A 26386-nucleotide genomic window follows, 5' to 3' on the forward strand; every position below is an offset into this window, starting at 1 on the left:
GGGGGATCGGAGGAGATTTATTGCGTCGTATAGTCCTATCAACAGCGCGAGAGCAGAACAGTGAGTTTCACCCCCACCAATTTTCGCTATTAATGATCTAAGACCAAGCAGGTAGATGGATAGGCGGAGAACGGGAACTGTGCTGTTGTTAGGTTATTTCCGGGAATGTATCGAGACTTAAATTATCACCGATGAGTACACGGAAACAGACAGACATTAGCGGAAAATGGTAACGACCAGTAGCTCGCTTTGTCCTTTTTGAAGGCGATATTTATGCAACGCAGGGCAGATATGGTCTACACGTGTCGGATGCGGGCGGCCTGAGGGCGTCATTAGGTTTCAATTACGAGCGCCGCGCTGCGCGGTGCGGTGAGGCGCCATTGTGACGGCGCCGGGTAATGCGTATTTGACGACGGCCGCCATTGGCTGGCGGCGCAATTAGCCTGTCCTGGCCAGATAAGAGGCCGCACCAGCCCTCGCCTCACTTCGATTCCCCAGGCTCACGTGCGCGCGCCACTGCTTTCCACCCCGCATGCACTGTGTTGGCCAATCCTCTTTACTAGGAAGTGGGCATGTTATCACAAGAACACCATTCTAAACAGGCCGACAATACATCTACATGACAGTTCATACTTAAGAGTTGGCATTGTGTTTATAGAACCACTTTCAAACAATTTCGGCCCTTTGCTCTCTACAACAACATTTGGGAGAAATGAACTCCTAAGTCTCCCCGTGTGAGTTCTGATGTCTCTTATTTTCCTACCATGGTCGGAAATATACTTTCGTATCCGGAGAACAAAGTTGGTGACAAAAATTTCCTGGAAAGATGTCGCAGCAACTAAAACGGTTTTCGTTTTAATGATTTCCATCACAACCCGCGTATGATGTCCGTGATACTCTCTTCCCTATTGCGCTGCCCCCCTTTGAAATTGTTCTCTGTCAGTCTTGTAACGTCCCCGTACTGTGCAGCAACACTCCAGAACAGGATGGGCAGAACGGGATGGGCAAGCGTATTGTAGTCTCTCTCTTTAGTATGTTTTCTGCATCTTCTAAGTGACCTATCAACTAAACGCAGTCTTTACTTCACCTTCCTCATTAAATCTTACACATGATGATTCCAAATGAAGTTGTTCGTTATTTAACATTCATATGAAGAACCTTCTTAATCTTATGGATCAAATGTCACTTTTCGCATAAATCAGTGGTCTTTTCTAAACCATTGCGCAATTCTTATTGATCTGGTGACTTTACCATTCGGTGAACGACAGCATCTTCTACAAATAATAAAGAGAGCTGCTTACATTGTCTGCGAAATCATTTATACAGATTAAGATCAGCATATTGCTTATAATACTTCCTTGGTGAACCCAAGATATCACTTCAGTTTCACTACATAATTTCCTGTCAGTTACTACAAACTGTGGTCTTACTGCCGATCACGAATACTTTCGCACACCTGAGACGATCCTCCATAAGCACGAAATTTGGTTAGAATCCTTATAAGAAACGGTGTCAAACGTCTTCTAGAAGCACACAGATATGGAAACAACTTTAGAAACTGTCGATAGTACTTATACTTCGTTAAATAAAGACCCAGCTGTGTTTCGCAAGAACTGTATTTCCTGAACGAGTACTAGTTTTGTATATAGTTTTCTTCGAGGTATTTCATAACGTCGAAGGCAGTGTATGTTCCCAAAATCCTCCATATATCTATTGCAAACAGCTCAGTTTACAATCAACAGACATCACCGTCACCGTCGTGTATCACAACCACTTCCACTGATCCACGCAGCAAGGAGAAAATTTCTCAGCCTGGCGGCGAAGTACAGTCTCTAATGGCATGAGCATGAGGGTGGCTCAGAATGTAAGGTAGCAAGGGATCTCATGGGTATGTAAACATCTTGCGTGAATTACATTCCATATCTACAAAGAAGAAACAGTCATATGGGCAGCTGTTCCGTTGCACCTCGAAATACACTTTTAAAATGGAAGCGTTGACGGATACGTGGATGACGACAGGAGTGCGGATGAGGCTTTCACTTTTAAATAGACTTCTGCAGCTGCTCTTCAACGCCATTATTGTTAGATGTTTAGCGAGCGAGTCTAAATTCATGAAAAGAGATATCGTCTTGGTGGCAGGAATTTGATACAGGCAGAATAGATGTACGAAACGAGGGTAAGTATGGGCAACTGAGCATTTCCATCTCAAGTGTTAACGTGTGTCGCGTCGGAGGATCGACTCAAGCCAATAGTCTCATTCACGTCAGGCAGCTTGCACACGACCTAAACCTCTCCACTGGCTATGTAGTGCACGTCGTGGCAGAATACTGGACTACTATACGAGGTGCATTCAAGTTCTAAGGCCTCCGATTTTTTTTTTTCTAATTAACTACTCACCCGAAATCGATGAAACTGGCGCTACTTCTCGACGTAATCGCCCTGCAGACGTACACATTTTTCACAACGCTGACACCATGATTCCATTGCAGCGGCGAAGGCTTCTTTAGGAGTCTGTTTTGACCACTGGAAAATCGCTGAGGCAATAGCAGCACGGCTGGTGAATGTGCGGCCACGGAGAGTGTCTTTCATTGTTGGAAAAAGCCAAAAGTCACTAGGAGCCAGGTCAGGTGAGTAGGGAGCATGAGGAATCACTTCAAAGTTGTTATCACGAAGAAACTGTTGCGTAACGTTAGCTCGATGTGCGGGTGCGTTGTCTTGGTGAAACAGCACACGCGCAGCCCTTCCTGGACGTTTTTGTTGCAGTGCAGGAAGGAATTTCTTCTTCAAAACATTTTCGTAGCATGCACCTGTTACCGTAGTGCCCTTTGGAACGCAATGGGTAAGGATTACGCCCTCGCTGTCCCAGAACATGGACACCATCATTTTTTCAGCACTGGCGGTTACCCGAAATGATTTTGGTGGCGGTGAATCTGTGTGCTTCCATTGAACTGACTGGCGCTTTGTTTCTGGATTGAAAAATGGCAGCCACGTCTCATCCATTGTCACAACCGATGAAAAGAAAGCCCCATTCATGCTGTCGTTGCGCGTCAACATTGCTTGGCAACATGCCACACTGGCAGCCATGTGGTCGTCCGTCAGCATTCGTGGCACCCACCTGGATGACACTTTTCGCATTTTCAGGTCGTCATGCAGGATTGTGTCCACAGAACCCACAGAAATGCCAACTCTGGAGGCGATCTGTTCAACAGTCATTCGGCGATCCCCCAAAACAATTCTCTCCACTTTCTCGATCATGTCGTCAGACCGGCTTGTGCGAGCCCGAGGTTGTTTCGGTTTGTTGTCACACGATGTTCTGCCTTCATTAAACTGTCGCACCCACGAACGCACTTTCGACACATCCGTAACTCCATCACCACATGTCTCCTTCAACTGTCGATGAATTTCAATTGGTTTCACACCATGCAGATTCAGAAAACGAATGACTGCACGCTGTTCAAGTAAGGAAAACGTCGCCATTTTAAGTATTTAAAACAGTTCTCATTTTCGCCGCTGGCGGTAAAATTTCATCTGCCGTACGGTGCTGCCATCTCTGGGACGTATTGACAATGAACGCGGCCTCATTTTAAAACAATGCGCATGTTTCTATCTCTTTCTAGTCCGAAAAAAAAATCGGAGGCCTTAGAACTTGAATGCACCTCGTATGATGCGTTCTCTCTGGGTCCTAGGCTTGGACCCTTTTTTTATGTACACCAGTTTCGACAGACTGGTTTACCGATGGAACAAATCCTAGGCAGCTGTAGTGACTACGTGAATAACTAATATGGACGAGTGCCTTTGTAACTTTGTCTTTCTCTTTGATTTCCTGAATCAATCTTCCATGCCAGAAGATTTGGTACTTTCCTTCCTGCACCATTCTGGCAATCCAGACTCATGTCGACGCATTTTACGTCCATTTGGTCCATTAGATTGTCGCTCTATCCCAGTGGTTTCCAACCTTTCTGAGACCATTATACATGAGTGTAGTCATATGTTAGCTAGAATCCTCCCACCATTCTACCCGGACCCAGTGCCCCATCTTGATAATTAGAGCCTAACTTAAATTTAGAATGAAAAGTCATTGAGGCAACTGGTACGGCTTGTTTCTAGCACACTTTTTCAGAGTAATGACGCAATTCTCAGTGCATCACGAGTGCTACCCCCAACTCCTCCTCAGAGCAGAAAGCTATTCACAATGAGGGCTGACACTTGTGGCAAAGCAAGCTTCCTTTGAACTACTCGTCTCCTGGCCGACACTGTGTTCATCCACACCCTGCACCCCATTTGCAATTAATAAAATTAAATTATATCCACTATACTTAGGCCAACTGTCTCTAAATCACCTGATCGTTAACTCCTTACTTCTGAACGGGCAGAAATTGAAATACTTTAGCCTGCCAGTGCTTTGCGTCTAGCCATAGGTAATAATAAGGCGTAGGTCCTAAAGCAGTGTAGTAGCCCCTACACAATTACTGCTGTGTACTGTTGTCAGTTGGTTGTTCAAAAAATGGCTCTGAGCACTATGGGACTTAACATCTATGGTCATCAGTCCCCTAGAACTTAGAACTACTTAAACCTAACTAACCTAAGGACATCACACAACACCCAGTCATCGCGAGGCAGAGAAAATCCCTGAACCCGCCGGGAATCGAACCCGGGTACCCGGGCGCGGGAAGCGAGAACGCTACCGGACGACCACGAGCTGCGGACAGTTGGTTGTTGCGAAGTGAATAATGAAGTAATTTCTGGTGCACTGCGGTAACTACATACAAACTGGAGAATGCATTTTCGAGAGATATTTAAGCATATGTGATCATAGGGTAAATGAAGGTAATAACGCCGTGCAGTTTTATGGCTAGTTTGCTACGGAAGACCACTGAAACACATCTGAATTACTGTTACGGAGGCTTCGATGACATTTAACATCCCACGAAGAACTCTTCGAGACTGGCTGACCAAGTATGAGGGAAGATGTCAACTAGGGAAATTGACCGTAATCCAAAACAGCAATTCTCAGTAGACGGTTATTCAATAACGATTCATTAGCAGCGTTGACATCGGGTCTTGCTAATTCTGGCAAGAAAACTTCAGTCAGAGCACACTCCACGTCCCGCACAAAGGATCTCTACTGTGGTGACTATGGAGGCTACTTCTACGACAGAAGCTGCAAGAAGGATTGGATTCAGTGCACACAATGTAAAACATGGTGTCATGAAACATGTGATAATGGATCTGTAGAAACATGAGGGCTGTGTACATTCTGCAAATATGGCTGTGATAAACCTGAAAGTGACTGGATTAGAAGTTCGTTGTATGCTTAAATTTTGCACTTTTGGCATAATTGTTGAATTATCACTTCTATTTTTGGTTGCAGTTACGTATTTGTTTCATTTCTGATTAGGAACGTTGGGTGTCATAAATGAGAGTGAGTTTCAAACTGGCGTTATTACAGTCACTACGTCTTACAACCACCAGTCTTCCCTTTCCGACATAAAAGCTGTACCTAAAAATATTAAATATAGGCCACTTTTTTAAAAAAGGAATCCATAAAGGAGGTGTTACCGTATAACTCTTTAAAAATTAGACATTTTGCATATCTCTATACAACTTTAGACACAATTAACTGAATGCATGCGTTATTAGCTTTAGTTTCCCTACGTTTCAATTTTACTGCCATCGATGCATGTTACAAAGAATGTTTGTAGGGCGTGTGCTATGTGATGAAGATGATGTTCATACGTTTGTTACATAAACTCTAACCCCCACCACATTGAGAGACCCATTAGTGACAGCATTTGAAAAAAATAATTATTGGTAACTTTTGCAATCAGCATTACAGTCCCATGAAAAATGACAATAGTAATGAGGTACTAAAACGATTTAGTTTCATGACTGAAATGGACTTCAACCCTTTTGTTCTTACCGCTCAGAAAATTATACTTTATCCCTCAGGGATGATTACCCCCAGGATGGGAACCATTGCTCTAGTATTTCCATTTCAATCAATATTCCCCTCTTCCTTCCCGGAAATCACTGGCTTCAAATTCCTCACCAGATGAGAGTTCGAATTTTTCTTAATATTTCTTGAAAATCCACGGTTACCCTCCAACGCTTTGGTTTTTGTTTTATTTCCGGATGCTGGCGTGAATAGATACGTTCAGATGTCATCCACAATAACAAAACGATGCACAACAGCAGTTTAAAAAAGTGGCTGATAAATTAGTTTTCAAAGATAGGAAGACAATAAAATCGGCGATGAATGTGGAAATAAATTGGCTCTTTTTTTTTTCAGAGGAACCATCTGATTTAAGCGATTTGAGAAAACCACAGAAAATTAAAACAAATAGGCCTTCCTTTGGACAAAAGCATCCATTTCCTAACTGTTGGAAATGAAAGAAGAAACTCCCGACAACCGTTCACCAACTTTCGCTGTCGATAAACAGTGAAAAGTAGAGAATTTAGTATGTGACTCATGTTGATTCGATATGGGAACAGTAAAGTACAATTGGGAGAGGGAAACTGGCGCCTGCCCGTAACTTTCCCATTAAATCGAGCCGTAGTCAGCTGTAAGTATTCAACATCATTCCAACTAGGAGGAAAGATATGTCAGGCTGTGGAATATTTGTGTAGTAGTTGTGAAAGACTTGAGTCCAAATATCCTTTGAGTGTTAATGGGTTGTATTCTGTTTGTAAGTATCCCACACAGCAACATAGCATTTCTTTTGTTTCTCTACAAATTTCGTAAAGTCAAGTCTTTGACACTGTTGTGACTGATGACATGTTTCCGACGAATTAACCGTGCTAATATTTTTTCATACTGTTATTGTGCCGTCGGCTGGCCTTTGGCCAGTATCACTTGCTCACAGACCTCACGAGAGAAACTCCCCATCCCAAACCCCACCCCCCAGGTTTAGTGGTAAGATCGTCAAGTTCACAGCCCGTCCAAAACTGAACACAGATCAAGCATGAAAACAGGAAGAAGATTTTCGCACTTCAGCACACTTTATTCCTGTTTTCACGCTTGATTTGCGTACAGTTTTTGACGCAGTATCCGTTGGGCCATCTTACCACTAAATCTAAAAGGGGTGCGATGGGGAATTTTCCTTGTCAGCAACCTTAATTGCGCAGAAGAAGTATTAAAAATCTATTTTTCGTCACTATTGTAGTTAACGGTGCCTGCTGGTGAGACAACAAGCTGACATGTTGCAGGCAATTAGCGTGTTGTGCAACGGATAAACATTTTAAGCCCAGCTTGAGAAATACGTGCTACAGAAGGCATGCTGGATCAGATAGCATCGCGCATGTTCTCCAGTGTGGTGACGCGCACGCAGCCTAGGCAAACGCGTGCGACCATTAATATGGGAAGGGCGTCAAGCTCCGTCTGAGACGGCCGTTTACGTCTGCAGGCGTGGTGTACAGTTTGCCAGCTCGCGTCGCTAGCAGCAGGAAGCCCGCGCCGTCGCGTGTCACCCTGTGCGCTCCAGCGTGGCGTGGCGTAGCCTGCCTTGCCGTGCTCATTGGCAGTTGGGGCCGCGTGGCGAGTTGCGGGTTGCGTGCGCCGCGCCCGCAGGGGCTGCCTGCCTGCCATTAAGATTTCCAGACGCTGCTCTCTGCAGATGAATGGCCGCAACTGTGGACGGGGGCCCACGGCTCAGCTGTGCAACACCGGGCTACTTCCTCTCCATCCCAGATAACTCCCTACCTACAGCTAAACAGAAATCTGTTTATACAGAGGTCACTGCCTTTCGACACGAATTCGAATAGTACACAGAGTGAAAATTATTTAAACGGACGAGCTTTGGCAGGGTGAACGAGACACAAAACAAATATTTTTTCCTCTCGTGTCATATTCTTCCGTGAGGATTTTTTAAACAGGTACACGGGTTTTCTGTAGTGGAAATTAAAGTAAGGTTGTATGGACAATAAAACACTTTTTCTCATGTGTTTTCGTGTGTGGACAAAATGTGACACAACGAAGTTCAAATTCTTTATCACCATAGGGCAATAACATCAACACAACATAATCAACTCAGTTACAGCATATGCTCAAAAATGCCCCCATTGACTTGCAAACAGAGGTTAACCAGTGGGTCAAGTTCTGTCTAATACGGTCAAAGGCAGCAGGAGTGTCTTTAATTCCTGCTGCTGCTGCTAGCCGGGCAACCAAATTCTCTTCTGTTTCAACGGGGGTTTTCTGCACAACATTGCACATCTCTCCGTGCACAAAAAAAGTGCAGAGAGGTCAAATAAAGAGCTCGAGTAGGCCATGGTACAGGACATTGGAACTAATCCACTTTCCTGGAATCTGTCGCTACCAGAATCGACGCACAGGACGACTAAAGCGTAGCAGCAACCCGTCATGCTAGAACCACATGTGCTTTTCTTTAGCGAGTGGTACGTCATCCATTAACGGTCTGGGAAGTAAATTTTAATAATGCCAGTCATTTAATTACCTAGACAGGAGATACGGAGTCATCACCAACAACATCTGCCCACACATTAACGTAGAACCGCAACCGATTACCTCGAGTAAATTTGGCATGTGGATTAACCTCACTCAAAGCATGAGAACTGTTGACGTTGAAGACCCCATCACGCCCGAACGATCCTTCATCTGAAAACACCTCAGATGATTGAAGTGTAGGAGGCATTAGACACCGTTCCACGTAACACTGCGAACCTTTGCTCTGAGTGGTTAATCATATAGTTCCACGTTGTTCAGCCGCTGTAGTGAAATGGATGTCCACAGCTCGTGGTTGTGCGGTAGCGTTCTCGCATCCCACGCTCGGTTTCGATTCCCGGCGGGTTCAAAATGTTTCAAATGGCTCTGAGCACTATGGGACTTAACTTCTGAGGTCACCAGTCCCATAGAACTTAGAACTACTTAAACCTAACTAACCTAAGGACATCACACACATCCATGCCCGAGGCAGGATTCGAACCTGCGACCGTAGCGGCCGCGCGGTTCCAGACTGTAGCGCCTAGAACCGCTAGGCCACAACGGCCGGCTTCCCGGCGGGTCAGGGATTTTCTCTGCCTCGTGATGACTGGGTGTTGTGTGATGTCCGTAGGTTAGTTAGGTTTAAGTAGTTCTAAGTTCTAAGGGACTGATGACCATAGATGTTAAGTCCCATAGTGCTCAGAGCCATTTGAACCATTTTTTTTTAATGGATTAACAATTTCTGATGAAGGACGTTTCTTACCTTTGATTTGGCTTACATGTTTTGCGCAATTGCACACTTGCTGAGAGCGATTAGGCCCTACGCCCTCTGCCGGATTAAAAAATGCTCAAGGTATCATTACATTAGAGAATTTTTTTTTTTGTGCCTCGTGTAGCCTCCCAGAGTATTTCGGTTTAGATAATTTTCACCCTGTATATCATACTATCCACCAAAAGACTAGCGACTCTACATTCAATAAAGCATCACTGTAACTACTAACCCCCTCTGCATCTGAGTTATTCGGTTTTGTTTAACGCAGTTACAAGTACCTTTCTCTGTCTAATCACTGCAGATTATTGTGCTTTTTGCCAAGCCCATTTTTCTGCCCCTTGGAGATTTCTGGCCTCTTATGCTTGCCTACCGCATGCGTCGTGCCCGCAATGTAATTCATATATTACTGACAATGTATCCCATGACTCCTCCTACCATTGTAGTTGGCGAAGGTTTGCGGTCTTCTTACCCAGTCGGATTTTGCACCACGTGAGTATGGAAAACAATTGTTGATCGTCCAACGGAAGGCACCAGATACGTCTAATAGGAAGAAAGCGTACATGCTCCCTAGCTTTCTTTGCTGGGATTAAAATTTTAAAATACCTTATCGATAACGATATCTTTAACGATGGTGCCCAAGCTTGCTTAACGATAGGGCGGATGATTGGCTTAACTTCCTTGACCGAATGAAGCGATGGATCTTGCTCGATGAGCTTGCTGTTGACAAACATTAACTCAACTTTCCTATTTTACCGTTCCATCGGCATGTGTATCTTATCTTCCCACAGCTGTTAAAAACAAGGAAAACAGCGTGTGTCGAAGTTTTCCTTGGATACAACGCAGTGTAGCAAATAAGATTTGAGTGTCACTTTGACTTAGTCTTATTACACTCGAGAACAACTTTATGTCAAATAGATTTCATTAAATACGGGGACTGTTGTGCTTCTATATCTTTTATGAAAGGAGCGTGTTCCTGCTTTCCATAAAAGACCGACTTTTTGACGATGTAATACGTGCTTTAAGCTCTGCGTTTGGAAATAGTAATCGGGGGGGAAGTAACAGTCGCGTCCACTATCACATGGTAACTGTCACCGCTTTTGGTACTAGAAGACGATGGACTACAAACTGAAGTCAGTCACTCTATAACACCAAACCAATTACGAATCTGTGGTAGAGCTTCAATTTCTTTGGAATAAAAAAAATGGTTCTCTTCATGGAGCGGTACATCGAATGCCTGCAGTAGAATCTGCGTCATAAGGAGTATATCCACAGCTGTGCTGTTGAATCTATGAATGTTTGATTGACAGAGCCAAGCAAATTATCGAGACAGCGAATGATGAAGTGAAACTAAAGTGACATTGATGTGTCCCAGGGAAGCGTCTTGGGACCCCCAGTGTTCTCAATGTATACGATTGATTTTGAGATACGGTCAGCAATGTTCTAAGATTGTTAGTTCATGGTGCTGTTGTGTGCAAGGAAGTACCGTCGTTGGATGATCGTAAGAAAATGAAAAATATTATAGCGATATTTCCACTTCGTGTAATAAATGGCAACTTTCTCTGTATATTTGGATAAATGCAAGATCGTGCGTATGACAAAGAAATGTCCCGATATAATCGGATTACAAAATTAAGAATGAATATCTAGCGCTCGCCATAGCGTTTAAATATCTAGAGGTAATACTAACAAGAGGTATGTATCTCGTGGAAATCGGGTTTTCTGCCGGATATCAGCGTCTTCCAGACACGATATTTCGACGTCATTACTTGACGTCTTCATCAGGTGTTTGGAAGACGCTGATATCCGGCAGAAAACCCGATTTCCACGAGATGTCATCAAATCGCCGGGAAAGTCTAAGAAATTACAAGAGGTATGTAATGGAACGAAGGCGCAAAATCGGTATTTAGAAAGATGGATGTAAGATTTCGATTTGTTGACAGGGTTGTGCGAGAAGCAATGTATCTGCAAACTAAATCGCACACAAGACGCAAGAGCAGCCAGTTCTGAAATATTGTTCAAATGTTTGACGTCATTTCGAAGTAAGCATGACAACACACACAAAAACTTCAGAGACTTGCTGATGGGGTACCGACGGGTTGGTATAGCGCATACGAAAGTGTAACAGAAATTCTCGGGGAAGTTAAATGGAAATTTCTGAAAGAATGAAGAAGTCGGTCTCACGAAGTTTAAGAGAATGAAAAAATGTGACATTTCTTCTTCCACGATCGTACACCTCAAGTAGCACTCATGAAAGGAGCACGAGAGAGATTGGAGCGAGCTCACAGGTATATCAAGTGTCTTTTTTTCTCGCTCAGTACGCGAATCGAAAAGCACAGAAAATCGCTGCTGGTATGAAGCATCCTTCGCCACGCACTGCAGGGTGGATTGTGGAGTGTATATGTTGATATCGAGCGCTAAGTACGTATAATAACACGTTAAGCAGATTGTCCTGTAAGATGGTTTTGGAATTCATCTGCAGGTTTAAAAAAGGCAGTTACGCGTCGTGGTGCGGAGGCACAGTTCCGGTGAGTGACGCGCGTCACGGAAGCACTGTGAGAGAGAAAGACAGAGAGTGTATCTAGTGGACTCACCCGTAGGCGGCGAGCGTGGGGTCGTACGGGTAGTAGCCGGTGGTGGGCTGCAGGCCAGCGCTCGTCCATGCGCCCATGTCTGCCGCCGCCGAGCCGCTGTCCTTCAGCGCGTACGGGTTGCTCTGCCAACACAAAAGCCGCAACGCGCGTTGCCTTCTCAAGCCGCTCGCAGCAGAGCACTGTGCACAAACATTGTAGTAGTCGTCACGAAACTGTACGGGTTAAGGTCATCTCGCCTATGTACAGAATTGCCATTTAGAGTTAATTTCAGTTGTTAGTACAAAAAAGAAGTCCAAAATAAATACTAAACAATTCTACTTTTAGTCTAGAATAAGATATATAGTTTCCTGAAGTAAACTCTTGCCAGTCACTACGAAAAACCAAGTGTTACAATTAATTTTGAAGAAAAGTATTTCTTTACTTCAACCCCTGGGAGAAATGGGAGCACTATGGGACTTAACATCTGAGGTCATCAGTCTCCTAGAACTTAGAACTACTCAAACCTAACTAACCTAAGGACATCACACACAACCATGCCCGAGGCAGCATTCGAACCTGCGATCGTAGCGGTCGCGCGGTTCCAGACTGAAGCGCCTAGGACCGCTCGGCCACTGCGGTCGGCCCCTGGGAGAAGCCAGAAGCACTAACATGTTTGGAATGAAAAAATGTATGAACATTCGCAGAGTGTATAGATGCAAGTGATACAAAATTTACCAAGACAGCATGAAAGTGTTCAGAGATAAAAACTAAATATCTTAACAGGCGTGAAATTCTTTCGCCTGTGTAACGAAGAACGTCGTCGCTGATGAATATGCGTTCGTACAAGCTTTCTGCGAGGCCGTCGTTCAGGAAGTTGTTAAATTAATTCTGGAATTATTTGAGAGAAGAATGTTGTAATGTGTCACCAATGAACACGATATATTTACGGGAGACTCCGTGTAGGGAAGCTTGCGATGACTTTCATACCGCTGCCAGTATTCTTGTACCGACGTCTCGCCTTAAAAGGACCAGGAACATACCCTTCATCCCGAAAAGACAATATTCGTAGCTGTTAGGAACTCATCATCACCACCTAATCACCCAAAGCACTGATATACCCTGGAAGTAGATACAGGTAGTTTCAGGCAACCATTACCCTTGGATCGTGCCAAATTCATTTCTTCGTTTGGTCCTACGAAGCCTAAACTTCGTCCAAGTGAACCAATAGCACACTCTCTTTGGAGCCCGTGTACTCAATTTTGTGCTGTAGTTGCGCAGTGATTCACTGGCCGCAACATACTCTCCTCTACTGTAATGTTGTAACTGCCTTGCAGACCACTTGTTTATTAAAATCGTACATCTGAGTGAATATATTTTGTCGTTGTTATCCCTTTCGTGGTGAATGGAAGACATCACTCACACCTACAGCCCTTCAAGAAGTTAGGATGCAGCTAAAACATTGCACAGTTCTTTCTTAGACCCCACATACTTCTGCCGTTCATTTCTGTGATCTGGCAAAGTTCCGTCTATCTACTTCGTCATGAGAAAGTTTGCTGAAAGACTTTGAGACATTATATATTACATATTTAGTTCGTTTTCTAATGTAAACTCCGTTCCAGCACACACAAATGAGACTTGGACAGGCAACTATGCAATGCACAGAACACTGCTATTCAGTATCGTATCTATAATGCAGGATAAGTCCGCGAAACTTAAACACGCAGAAGTATCAATTTGTCGCACTAACCAGCCAACCTCATGCGACGTTTCTTGATCAGGAGCGAACCGGGGTGAGACGTGAGGAGATGACATGGGCGACTTTGAACAGCCTCGTTTCATAACGGCAACTACACGACCTAAATCCTGCACGACATCTTACGAACTAATCGTACAAACCACTCATCTGTGACTTTCCCGATGGCAAAGAGCAGACCCAAATTTCGCTGATGAAATGTGTCCTCTCCTTCTTCAAGCCTATGACTTAGATTATTAGCCATTCTTTCCTCTTGGTATTTACCGCAGCTAACATTCCTACTGGCTAAAGCTCCAAATGTGCCGATCAAAACCATACTTAACGTAAACTGAAAAACAAAAATTCTTTCGAAATTATGTCTCGCCCTATCCATTGTAATCAGCGTAAAATTTCAGTTGTCCAAGAACCTTAGTAGCAGTTTACTGCAACTATCAGCATTAATTTTACTACTACCACTGCTTCAATTGAATTACTAGCATTTGCAAGACTTTAAGACTGAATAGCCTTCATCATTTCTTTATGGAGCGTAATTGCTATCAGAAGAGGGTTTGTTTAAGTCGTAGGAATTTCAACTACTATAATACTATCTTCCATCTTTTTCTATCTTGTCGTTGCCTGTTCATCTATCCTCAACTCCTACACCCAAAATCCTCTATAATCTCTCCCTAGTATTCCACTCTTCATTTAACTCTATTATTTCTTCTATTGCCCGATTAACAAATGAGCGGTTAATCTTTCCCTTCTCCTAGCAATGATTTCCACAGACTTCTTTCCTTGCCTATTCTTCTTGGCACATCTTGATTTTTAGTACTGCTTAATTTTGAACTAATCATACCTAACCGGACTTTATGGCACCGGAATGAAGTTATACATCGGGGAACGTTTCACACGAATTACCGATTAAACGTAACAGACAATAATATTGCCATTTTAAAGCAGTTCGTTCAGAAAGACGACATTGCTCCAGTACATCGCTACAAGACTACGAAGACACCTCCGAGTACGCAGAACTCCCTAAAAACCTGAATGCTTTCAAATGACATGAAAATTACCTTTTGTCTGTCAAGAAAAGAATGGACTGAGTTGCACCTTTATACTACTACACTGCATAATCCAGCAGTAGCTGTTACAGTAAAACAGAGAACATAAATCGAGAAAATTAAGCGAGTAGTTACCATAATCACGATGCACAACACTGTCATAATCATTGAAGACGATACGGCAGTTGGTGTTGTGATGGGCGTCTCGTAAGTCGAATGGTACCGAGACGACATTTAACCTAGGAAGATCGCTGAAGAGCTTGGTTGGGTCGTTTTGGGGGAAGAGACCAAACTACGAGGTCATCGGTCTCATCAGATTACAGAAGGACGGGGAAGGAATTCGGCCGTGCGCTTTCAAAGGAACCATCCCGGCATTTGCCTGGAGCGATTTAGGAAAATCACGGAAAACTTAAATCAGGTTGGCCGGACGCGGGATTGAACCGTCGTCCTCCCGAATGCGAGTCCAGTGTACTAACCAATGCGCCACCTCGCTCGGTTCGCTGAAGAGCCACTGGCAGTTTTGAAGCAGGGCAGACACACGACAAGTGGCCAGCGAGCCGTGTACACGCACCTCCCAGCACGTAAAGCTCTCTGTAAAGTTTGGAAGGTAGGAGACGAGATATTGGCAGAAGTAAAGCTGTGAGTACCGGGCGTGAGTCGTGCTTCGGTAGCTCAGATGGTAGAGCACTTGCCCGCGAAAGGCAAAGGTCCCGAGTTCGAGTCTCGGTCGGGCACACAATTTTAATATGACAGGAAGTTTCATATCAGCGCACACTCCGCTGCAGAGTGAAAATCTCATTCTGGATTACTGTTCTAGTTTATGAGAGGGAAGTTTATAAGTTAAGGACTGGTGCTCGATGAACTTCAAGAGGTGTTTGACGCTATCACTAATCGGAGAACTTGTGGAAGTGGATATCATCTACAATTCATCAGCTTTTCAAACTGCCTTAGCACTATTCTAACATATTGGTGTGTGGAGCTGTCCTATAAGGAAACACAAATTAGTTCGGGAAGAAAGAATGAAGCATGAAGAGCTCAGCAATAATGTTCATGCAATCTAACGTTTAAATGATTTTTTTCTAATGACTGACGGGTCACACACACCCGAGAGATCAAGAGAATTATGCTGCTGTAACCGGCCAGATACAGAATGCAATGGTGTCGTTATTTCGGTAGATTCCGTTGCCTGGTTTGCCGATCGACAGATGTAATAATACGTACGACCAAGGTTTGTACTCATTTCCATTGTTCTATGGTCCTGCTGTTGCAGTAATGATATAATCGGCGGATTTTTTAAGTCAGCAAGTGCGCACGTACGTATCTTCTGAAGGAAACTGGCATTTGCAACAACGTGTAAGTTATGGTGCTCTCAGGAACACATGGTCCTCTACACGCTTTGCATTATCCATCATCATCACCACCACCACCACCACCACCACCACCACCACCACATACCTTTCTACTTTGTTTTACAGGGTGATAAGATCATCATATACCTACTTCAGAACCCCATAAGTAGTCAGAATCGCCTAAATATTGTGGAGTCACATTACCCCGCGACTTTTTTGGTTAACGAGCTTGTCTACACAGGCTGTTAAATTGTCTCCGACCACCTACGACATCTTTCGCATATAGAGTTCATCATTTTCCGTGACGGCTGTACATAATAACGCTATTAGTTCGCTCACGACTGAATTTATCTAGGCTGTTTACAGATAAGTAACGTCTCCCCATGGTCGAAACTCTCTAATCGATTCTTTCTACTGCTCGGAATTCTCTCTTCCTTGATGGAAATTTCACACGTAGGTTTCTTATGTTCCTGCTTTGCTGTAGGAACCCCCTGACATAGATGGCTTCATACAGAACACCTAACATCCGGGAAGCAGTCACAACAGCGTGAGTTTCCTAGACAGATTGTTGATTATATTTTCATGCGCATGATTCAACCAATGTGACTCAAGGCGCGGTGCAGGCACTTTGTATTGGATGCCACTTGATTGATCACTTAGCAGCGAGTGGACCGATGAACTTTGCGTCCCCATCTAACGGACTTCAACAGTGTCACGAGATGGTTTTGAATTTAACCAGGACTTCAGTACAGAATCCGGCGGGTAAAATTGCAAGCCATAGCCTCTACTACCTTTGCTGGCCAATTTGTGCAGATTGCAAATTTTTCACCACTGGAATCCGAACCTGCTATCTTCATGTCCACCGGCACTGCACAGACGTGCGTCAGCAAACTAAGTTACAGAGAAGAGTACGTAATCGCGTATACTACATTAACGAAGCTTCGTGGGATGCTAATTTTCGTAGTAGAAAGTAATATGATCCCAGGAATATGGCGTAAGGAATGACCCTGGTTGATTCGGTTCGCTACGCGCCGCGTGACACGACTCGCAGACCGCGGATGTGACGCGAGGCGAAGCGGCGCGGCGCCCCCGCGGCGACCGACCCCTCGCCGCTTTGTGGTCCGCGGGCAGCTCGCGGCAGTCGCCAGTTATTTACTGTGACAACTCCATAATGGCAGCCGCGCCTATCTGCCCGCTCCATCGTACACACAATTAGCGTCACTAACGCTCGGCCACCCCTAATTTATAACGGACTCCTACCAGGGAACGGGGATAAAAATGTTATTACTTCCCCTCGAATAAAAACTCCACAGGGGTCGACAATTATTTTACTTGTTCATGAGACGTTACTACACAAGAGAAGACACAAAATAATGAATGTGAAAGGTGCATATATAGTTACTAGTAATATGTTACCGCGAGGTGGAACCGAGAGGAATGTGTTTTAACGAAGGGACCTCTGGCACGAGGCCCATGACTACCACAAAATGAGTTCGAAAAAACCTATATAATCTACTGATACTGCTCCGGGACGCATCCTGACACCAGTTTATTCACAACAAACAAACGCGTAGTTTATTGGCTGTTAATTTATTAGGCTGCAGCTTTATAAAAGGAAACTACTTTTTCGTGTGTTTAACAGACACCAATATTAAATTATGTACCCATTGTAACTGGAAGAGAGAGGATGAAAACTATAAATACGCGGATTATCATGCAGTGTTGGCGAAGTCAGAAGACGGGTTACAGCAGTAGATATTGAAAAGTATTGCAAGAAGGGACGGCGAGTATAGAACCAAGATAAATGTAGAAAATATGAATGTGATAAGAAAAAACTAATAGGGAGTTCCAGTTAACATATTCTTGGACAGAAAAAAGCTATAATAAGTGTAATCCTTTCCACACCAGAGTATTTTAAATGACATAGAACGGAACGAAAGAGAACCTTTGAGAAAGTGAAGCAATTACTAACATCTAGAACAATACCAAAGGAGCAAAGGAAAAAATAATTATGTCTTGAGTACAGTGAATCACGTACATTTGCAAAGAAGGATATTCATAATGTTTTGAAACGTCGCTACATAGAAGAATGCTTAAGGTGAAGTCGACTGGCCGACGTAAGAACGAAGAAGTAACGAAGAGAATAGTTTATTGGAAGCTACCAAAAAGAGAAAGATATCTTGGAAATGCTCTACAACAATGAACTATAGACGAAAAGTGGAAGGAATGAGAGGAAGAGAATTGAAATGATGCTCAGCATTACAAATGGACGAACATGCTACCACATGAAGGAAGATGTTCAGAACACAACATGGGAAGACCTTCGTTGAAATCCTCCTTGAGACAGATACACTAAAGAAGAATAACAGACCACCACCACCACTGGGGTGAAGAGGAGACGGTCTAATAGAAGATTGGAATAAATGCGTACAGGGCAACGTCGGGAACTCAGCCAGTACAGAGATAAATAATGGGAAATACATAATATTTTTTCTCTTAATACGTTACATAAAGAAAAGACATTCTGCGTCTCCAGAAATGCATCGCTTATGTAGGAAATGTGAACTAACGTCCTGGTTCTGAGTCTTCATTTAGGCGGATGTCCTCTCATAAAGGGTTTGGTAACATGGTTTCCATAATGGGCATACACAGTAATAATGTATCGCCAGGTGACACGCACACTACAGCCTAATCTCTCTTATATTTGATAGTTTTTCTGCGAATAAGATTGACATTCTCTTAAACCTTATCTCTTGTCTAATTTGTAATTGGACTCAGTACTCAGTATCCCCATTATAAACCGTGCGACATAAACGTAGGAACGAGATTGTAGCACTTATAGTATTTCCGCTTTGAGCAATTGTAGACAAAGTGTAGCTTGGAAATATTAGTGCACAGCGACATGAAAGTACATTCACAACGCTCATTAATTCGGAGCAACGGGACATGCTGTGTAATTACCAAGAAAACTCTGTTGGTAGTTTCCACGGCGTTTCCCGCACAAGAACGGAAGAAAGGTGACGTCCGCAACGGACTAATAGCTTCCCAGCGTTCATCGGGAAGGTGTCATTCCGCCCCCACAAACAAAAAACACGGGTCCGTTCCAGTTTTTGAATTTCAAATTGAGGCTCGAAGGCCAGATTGTGTGTGAGATAGGGCGTGGTGTGGCAGTCTCAGGTTTCTATAGCGACGGCGATTAGGCACAGGGTGTCGCCCAAATGCTTCCACTTTCTCGCTCTCACCTGTGGCTCTGGTCTGGCGTAACAGACCGGCAGCTGGGTCGCTGGCGCAGGTGGTCGCAGCTTCTGACCTCATCCCGCACAAGCATTACTCGACTTACGCAAGGCGCCTTACTGCTAAGTAACTCAGGTGACTCGTATCTTCTGACACTTATCGGTACACCTGAGTACTTATCAGCCACTCTCTAGCTATGTTTTTTACGCTGAGTTCTCCAGGAAAAATGTGCAGTTAGCTGTATGGTGCAAGAGACAAATACATAGGTTGGTTGGTTGGTTTGGGGGATTAAAGGGACCAGACTGCTATGGTCATCGGTCCCCAAATACGTAGGGTTCTCTCTACATATCAGCAGGGAACATATATATGGAAAGTGCACAATGATTTCTCACTTGGTTAACCGTATTTTACCCTTGACGTCAGCGCTGCTCAATGATTTTTCTAAAGTCGTTCGTGCGGTCATGGTGTTCCTAGCTGATTTATACAATCTCAGGTATTTAAAAATACGGATTTCCAACTAGTAAAAATGAGTATTTATCGAACCATACAAGTTTCCTTTTATTCTTTGTAAACACCAGTGGTCTAAAATCGAACATATTTACTATTTTATTATCGTTTTTAGAAGTAAAAAAAGTTCACTCTAGTAACCGCAGACATGCGATAAGGAATGAAAATAAACAAAAAAATACCAAAGCAAAAAGAGAAAAGGCGAAGATCACGATAGACAGACAACTAAAGCAGGTTGGAAAACAAATGTACATGCCCATTTTAAAGCGGGTGTTTAGCTCTTTAGAGGGAGTCCCAAGTAAAACAGAATAATCGACGCGTCAAAAATCTGGCATCCTCTAGTCATGGCTCTAGGTCCTTGTCTATGCGAAATCACGACTATTGACCACGTCAAATTAGTGACGTATTGACCGGTCTGTGTTAACTGTGACTTAACCATGGGAAAATGTATTACAGACTAAATTATTACATCTCAAACAGGCGCCTGGCAAAAATATTGGCTTTCCCTAAATGTGACTGGACGTCGACCAAAGTGGAGGAAAAAAGGTACGGCAAAAGAGTGAAAGGAACTACTGCTGACAGAAATTTATCAAAAAAGAACTTTAGCGCTACCTCCCGTAACGACCATTAAAGCACTTTAAATGGCTTCTGCTTTCCTATCTCAAATGGAACACTAACAAGAGGGAATACAGATTGCCCAGCGAAGGTGACCCTGAATCTAAAAATCAAATATATTGAAAACAGATCGATAGGCGATTGACAAAAGAGGTATGATTATTGTGGAAACGGTAAGAATTTTATTCGGAAATTTCGAAACAGTTCAAAAGGCTGCTAACAGATGACACTGTACGTTGTGCGTTTGTGCTGTGCATTTCGTACAGTACCAGCAGAGTTTGAAATGACTTCACAGCAGTTTCGAAACGGCCACCACTCGCAGTGCTAATGTGGCGCAAGCGAATTTTGAAATGTGCCATCACATCCTGTAGGGTATCAATGAAAATGGATTCAGATTCTACACAGATCGTCGATCCAAGCTCGTCCAGCGTGGTGCGATGCTTCCGGTAGACACTGTCTTTCAATGTGTCTCATAAAAAGTAGTCACAAGCAGTCAGATCGGGCGAATATGGAGGCCCGCCCATCCATCCCTGGCCAGTAAATTTCCAATAATCCAATGCAGCGTAGAGTTAATTAGTAATCATTTCTCGCATGAAAAAAGGGTCAATAACGACTCCGTTGCAAAAAGTGTTTGAAAACTGCGCCTCGTTGACTTAGGACTGTGTTCTAACCAGTGGTATTCTAGTACCACAAAAACGCGTTGTTTAATATAATACCTGACTCCAACCTCTTCCTTTGTAACACTAACCTGCTTTCCCATTTCAACGGCGGAATGATCACTTTGAGCTACTTAAAGGCACTACGTGTTGCGATTACAGCGCCATCTGTTAACTTTACAAACTATTTCGAAACTTGTGTATGAAATTCTTAGAGCTTTCACAATAAACGTACAGTTTGTTGCACTCGTCTATTGATCTTATTTCTCGAAATATTTAATTTTTAAATCAGGGACTCCTTCGTTGGACATTCTGTATTTTCCCATGCCCTATTTCCTCTTGCTTCAGTACGGATCCTAAATTAAACTACTGCGTTTCTGCAAACGACTGCAACAATTAGCAAAAACAAGAGAGCCGGAGTGGTTGCTGAATATAGATACCAGTCAGCGTGCTGTCTTCTAAGTGTGAATATTTTGTCGTGTGTGCCCCGTTGAGCGCCAGAATAAGATAGTTGGCCGAAGGCGTGATCTTTAATGGTGGCGTCAGTTCGGCAGCTCTGAATCGTTTACAAGCGAGAATCAGCCTCGACTCTTTAAAGCTGCGGATGAATGGACCTAAGCAGGGCCATCTGTATGAAAAAACAAGTTAGGGTGGCAGCGCGTCTTAACTGCCCGAGATGCAGGGCCATGATAGTGAGATAAATAAAAGATGAGTTGGCTTTGAGGATGTTATCTGTCGCGGCACCCCACCAGCTAGGAGCTTAGCAGGGCGCGCAAGCTCCCGTTTGGCCGATGCGCAACGGACGGGGACCGCATAGGTGCTCACAGTGCCCCATAATTCTCCAAGAGGAGGCATAGCAACTACTTCCAAATAACGAAACTATTAAACCCACACAAACTCAAGGTTAGTAAAGCTGTTCTAAGCGTGCAAAACTTTGTTACAGCGGGCATATTCCCACTGGGGTTTTAATTCCCTGTTTTTCTCCGTCTTGCGGACTGATGTCTCCACCATGTTGTAGGCAGACCTAAAGTTTAATATGGAATCGGAACCAAGCTGCAGCTCTGCGATTTTCACAAATACAAAGAAGTGAAATAAACCATAGGTGACAGAAAAAAGTCCAGGTCCGATTGAACACTGAAACAATAGTACTGACATGGACTGTAAATCTGAAACTTTGGGTTACTAGTTTTAAATCCACACAGCGACCTAATTAACTAACTGTATAGCTTACATCGCACCTAAACGTAGCATCTGCACGACTTTTTGTCACCACAGATGCCATGGGACTGCCCGGCGTAGTGCAGCACCTCGACATGGTATGGACTTAACAAGCCATAGGGAGTCTTCTGCAGAAATATTGGGCCAATCAGACACTACAACCATCCGCAATTGCGCAACGGTTGCCGGTGAAGGAAATTGTGCACCAACTGACCTCTCGATTACGTCCCAAAAATGTTCGACCCAGTTCATGTCGGGCGATGGGTGGTCAAATCATTCGCTCGGATTTTCGGGAGTGTTCTTCAAAACCATTCTTCTGATCAGGCCAAGGTTTTCCGTCGCCTAGGGTCCAATCGATATGGTCACGAGCCCTGAAAGGCGCTGCAGGCGATATCTCTGTCGTTTGCTGCCATAGCCTACCAACGCCAGATTTCCCTGCGCTGTCCTAACGGATTTCTGTGGTTATTTCAAACAATGTTGCTTGTCTGTTAGCACTGACAACACCGCTGCTCTCGGTCGTTAAGTGAAGGCCTTCGGTGAGAACTAATGCCTGAAATGTAGTATTTTCAGCACGGTCTTGACACGGTAGGTCTCAGAATATTGAATTCCTTAACGATATTACAAAATGGGATGACCCAAGCGTCTAGCTCAACTACCATTCCGCCTTCAAAGCCTTTTATACCTTATGTATGCGTGTATGCGTACTGCCGCGTGTGTGTGTGTGTGTGTGTGTGTGTGTGTGTGTGTGTGTGTGTGTGTGCATATCGCTACCTGAGGACTTCTGTCAGCTCATTGTATAATCAACCTACAAAAATCGATTGGGTCTGATATAGCTGAACGAAAAGAATCGTTCTTAAGAGTTTCTTGGACAACGACCTCACATCCCGAAATGTTTACCAGTAGCTATGTCATCTGGTCGTAAAAGCCTTCATTCTATGTCACCCGGCGTCCCCATGTAGTATACCACAAATGCTATGATCTGTTCCCTTTCAAGGCTTTCGATCTTTTGACATTCGGAATGAGAACGTACTCTACAGTTATTCATCGAGAAGTGAGGGGGATAAACTGATTTCGGTTTTATTAACGTTGGTCGTATCTTCTTTTCCTGTCATTTAACGTTAGATTGACTCGCGGAAACACACTCAACAAGTGAAGAAAATCTGCACGCTAGCTCGACCTCCACGTAAAACTGCGGACCCGTAAATGTTTAGGTGAACCGGTTCTTTTTCAGGTGGGTGGAAAGCAAGGGCGTACCAACCCCTATAGGACTGCGCCTTGAAAGGAGCACTGGTGCTCCTACATCAGAATAAGCTGAATGTGAAAAACACTATCCTTATTGTCAACTTCGATCTAAAGCCACAACACTGATCACTGAAGTCACATAATAAAAGCCAAAATCGACGTTTCACTCTAGAGAAGCACCTTAAACGCTTTTGGTACATTTGAAAGCGCCTAACTGGTGTCTTTGTCACACCTTAGTTTTGTTGTATCGCCTTATCATCAGTTTTTGACTTTAGCGTCATAGCGACAGGGGTCGATAATTTATTTGTTCAGCATCTGACTAGGATAAAAGGACAAGACCGGAATAAGCGTAATAATTCATCAATTTTGAATGACATGGAAATTCTTTACTAGGAATGTACGGTGCCTTCAGAATGATTTTAGTGTAAGTCATTTCATAATACTCGTAATATAAAATGGTGGTGATAATGTCCTACCTCCATAAAAACCTTTATAAATCTCAGAATAGTGCGGCGTATAGAATGTACACCATGCCAATGGCTGAGGCACTTCCTCATGAAAACCACATTGCGACCAACTACAATTACATGGTACTCTTTATTGGACTTGAGCCACAGCAAAAAGGCGTCTTCTTTTATTTCCAGCGAATCGTTCGAACACATCGAAGAAACAAAACCAAAATACTTGATAAAAGTAGATCACCGAGTTGCATATCCAGGGTGTTCGGAAAATGCCAGTTACAAATTACTAGGGCTTGTAGAAGGGAGTGAGTACATAATATTATGAATAGGCAGCCACGTCCGGAATCGTCATCTAACGACGGTACTCAGTGTCAAAGTTATAGGCGCCGCCGCCTGTAAACGTACGTTTATACAGCGTGATCCGTGATGTTGTTAGAAACTATCTGGGACGATGGAGAAGGATAAATGTATCAATTTGAGATAAGAGTCCGTGCACCGGAAACGGAAGAGTCGGAAGTTAAAAACGAAAACCGTCCTGATATCTCTGACAATGGAGGAGTTGCTGCTAAGACTGTAGGGGAGATGGCAGTAGGACCAAAACAAGTAAAAATTGTCCAGTAAACATGGGCTCCGAAGTGCATACTTCAGGATTATGAGTACTTGTTCATCTTCGCTGCTGTCAACGACATCTGCTCTACTGAATAAGCGTTCATAACTCTTAAGATATGCATTTTAGAGCCCATGTTTGCTTGACATTATTTCCTTGTTTTGCTCCATACCGAGCGAGGTGGCGCAGTGATTAGCACAGTGGACTCGCATTCGGCAGGACGACGGTTCAATCCCGCGTCCGGCCTTCCTGATTTAGGTTTTCCGTGATTTCCCTACATCGATCCAGGCAAATGCCGGGATGGTTCCTTTGAAAGGGGCACGGCCGACTTCCTTCCCCATCCTTCCCTAATCCGATGAGACCGATAACCTCGCAGTTTGGTCTGTTCCCCAAAACAACCCAACCCAACCTAAACAGCCTACAGCCTACTTTTGCTCCATATTGCCTACCGTACAGTCTTACCAACAACGGTAGCAGTACCGTCAGAGGTATCAGAATGGTTTTCGCTTCTAACTTTCAACACGTTCGTTTCCAGTACAGGTGTCCTTATCTCAAATTCATACATTCATCCTTATCCGTCATCCTTATCCGTCATCCTAGAAAGTTTGCATAGCATCATGGTATCACTTTGTAAATACAAGCATTTACAGGTGCCGGCGCCTATAACTTTGACGCTATGTAGCATCGTTGAATGACGTTTCAGGTCACGAGTTCCTATCCAAAATATTATGTACTTACTCCCCTCTACATCTCCTAAAAGTTTGTAACGGAAATTTCGGAACACCCAGTAGAATAATAAATGGTGGCAAGTCAGCAACGGTAGGATGCCGGAATCGATTTTGCCGATTACAACTTCTGCTGCTCGTCTTACGAGCCACAGTCCATGCAGCGCTGCGTGTCGTGTCCAGTACAGCGTTGTCCTTATCGCTCGGTATTAATATTCTGCGCAACTTGTTAGTTGCGACATCCTTCCATTAGCCAAATTATGTGCTACATCAGAACTACTTTTAATATTGGCATTATTAGTAGCCGTGTCTTTCGCATATGATAGCATGCAAAGACGGTTCCGTCTCCTTTCCGGAGGGCTGCGGCATAATTGGGCACATTTACATGAACCGCCACAGTACGCGTGTCGCACAATAAGCACCTCACAGCGTGGGCCGGAATTATTACGTCGACAATAGGCGGGTGCAGGCGTGCGATGCCCGCCGCAATGCATACGCAAACACTGCGAGGCGAGGCGGCCGGCGCGCACAGATCGGCCGCGGATAACACACCGCGCGTCGCCGCACGCCACGCCGCCCAAGAGGCGAACGCGCGCCGCCGCCGCGAACTACACAGCCAGCAGACACGCCTGGGGATGCGGAAGCTGTCGTCCGCCAGTGTTGTCTGACTAATCACGTCGCATCTCGACGCTCTACACGACGGCCGCAGCAGCAATTATGAGGTGGCCAAGCACTGCCGCCGGGTACAATGATTTCGCTGTTTCCTCAGTTATGACGAGATATGTGCATTAATCTGAATACGTGACATTATTAAAGGATACAGAGGAGACAAGACAGGGGTAAACAGGAGGGGCACAGGTAGGGACGGCTAATGGGAAGGGCAAGAATTTTCAGAGGACTTGTCGCGTCCCGGCACAGCCTCACTATACCAGAATGAAGTAAGTGCGAACTGTGTAGAGCAATCCGGACGTTAACGATAATGGGTTAGTTATAAATTGCTGTCAACCTTTATATCGGAGACGAGAGGGAGAGAATCTCCTGGGTTTGAAGAAATAAGTTTCCTGAAAATAGGTTACAGAATTGCAATATGCAGAAAAGATTGGTTAGTTTCTATCAAGTTTATTCTCACATATACTTATGTGAGGTGTTGAACTATAAACCCCTTAGTAAGATTCAGTCTATTTATTCGGACTTGCTACT

The 26386-nt window shown here is 44.0% G+C and overlaps 1 protein-coding gene across 1 annotated transcript in view; it reads right to left on the reverse strand.

The window, feature by feature from the left end:
- The window catches only part of LOC124711751 (homeobox protein araucan-like), a 322458-nt gene that overhangs the window by 113941 nt on the left and 182131 nt on the right, over positions 1-26386 (reverse strand). Inside the window, exon 3 of the mRNA XM_047241967.1 lies at positions 11801-11922. Within this exon, the coding sequence (XP_047097923.1) occupies positions 11801-11922 (122 nt within the window). The remainder of the gene's footprint in view (positions 1-11800; positions 11923-26386) is intronic.

This window comes from Schistocerca piceifrons, chromosome 1 (assembly GCF_021461385.2).
Source record: "Schistocerca piceifrons isolate TAMUIC-IGC-003096 chromosome 1, iqSchPice1.1, whole genome shotgun sequence".
NCBI classification, from domain to species: Eukaryota; Metazoa; Arthropoda; class Insecta; order Orthoptera; family Acrididae; genus Schistocerca; species Schistocerca piceifrons.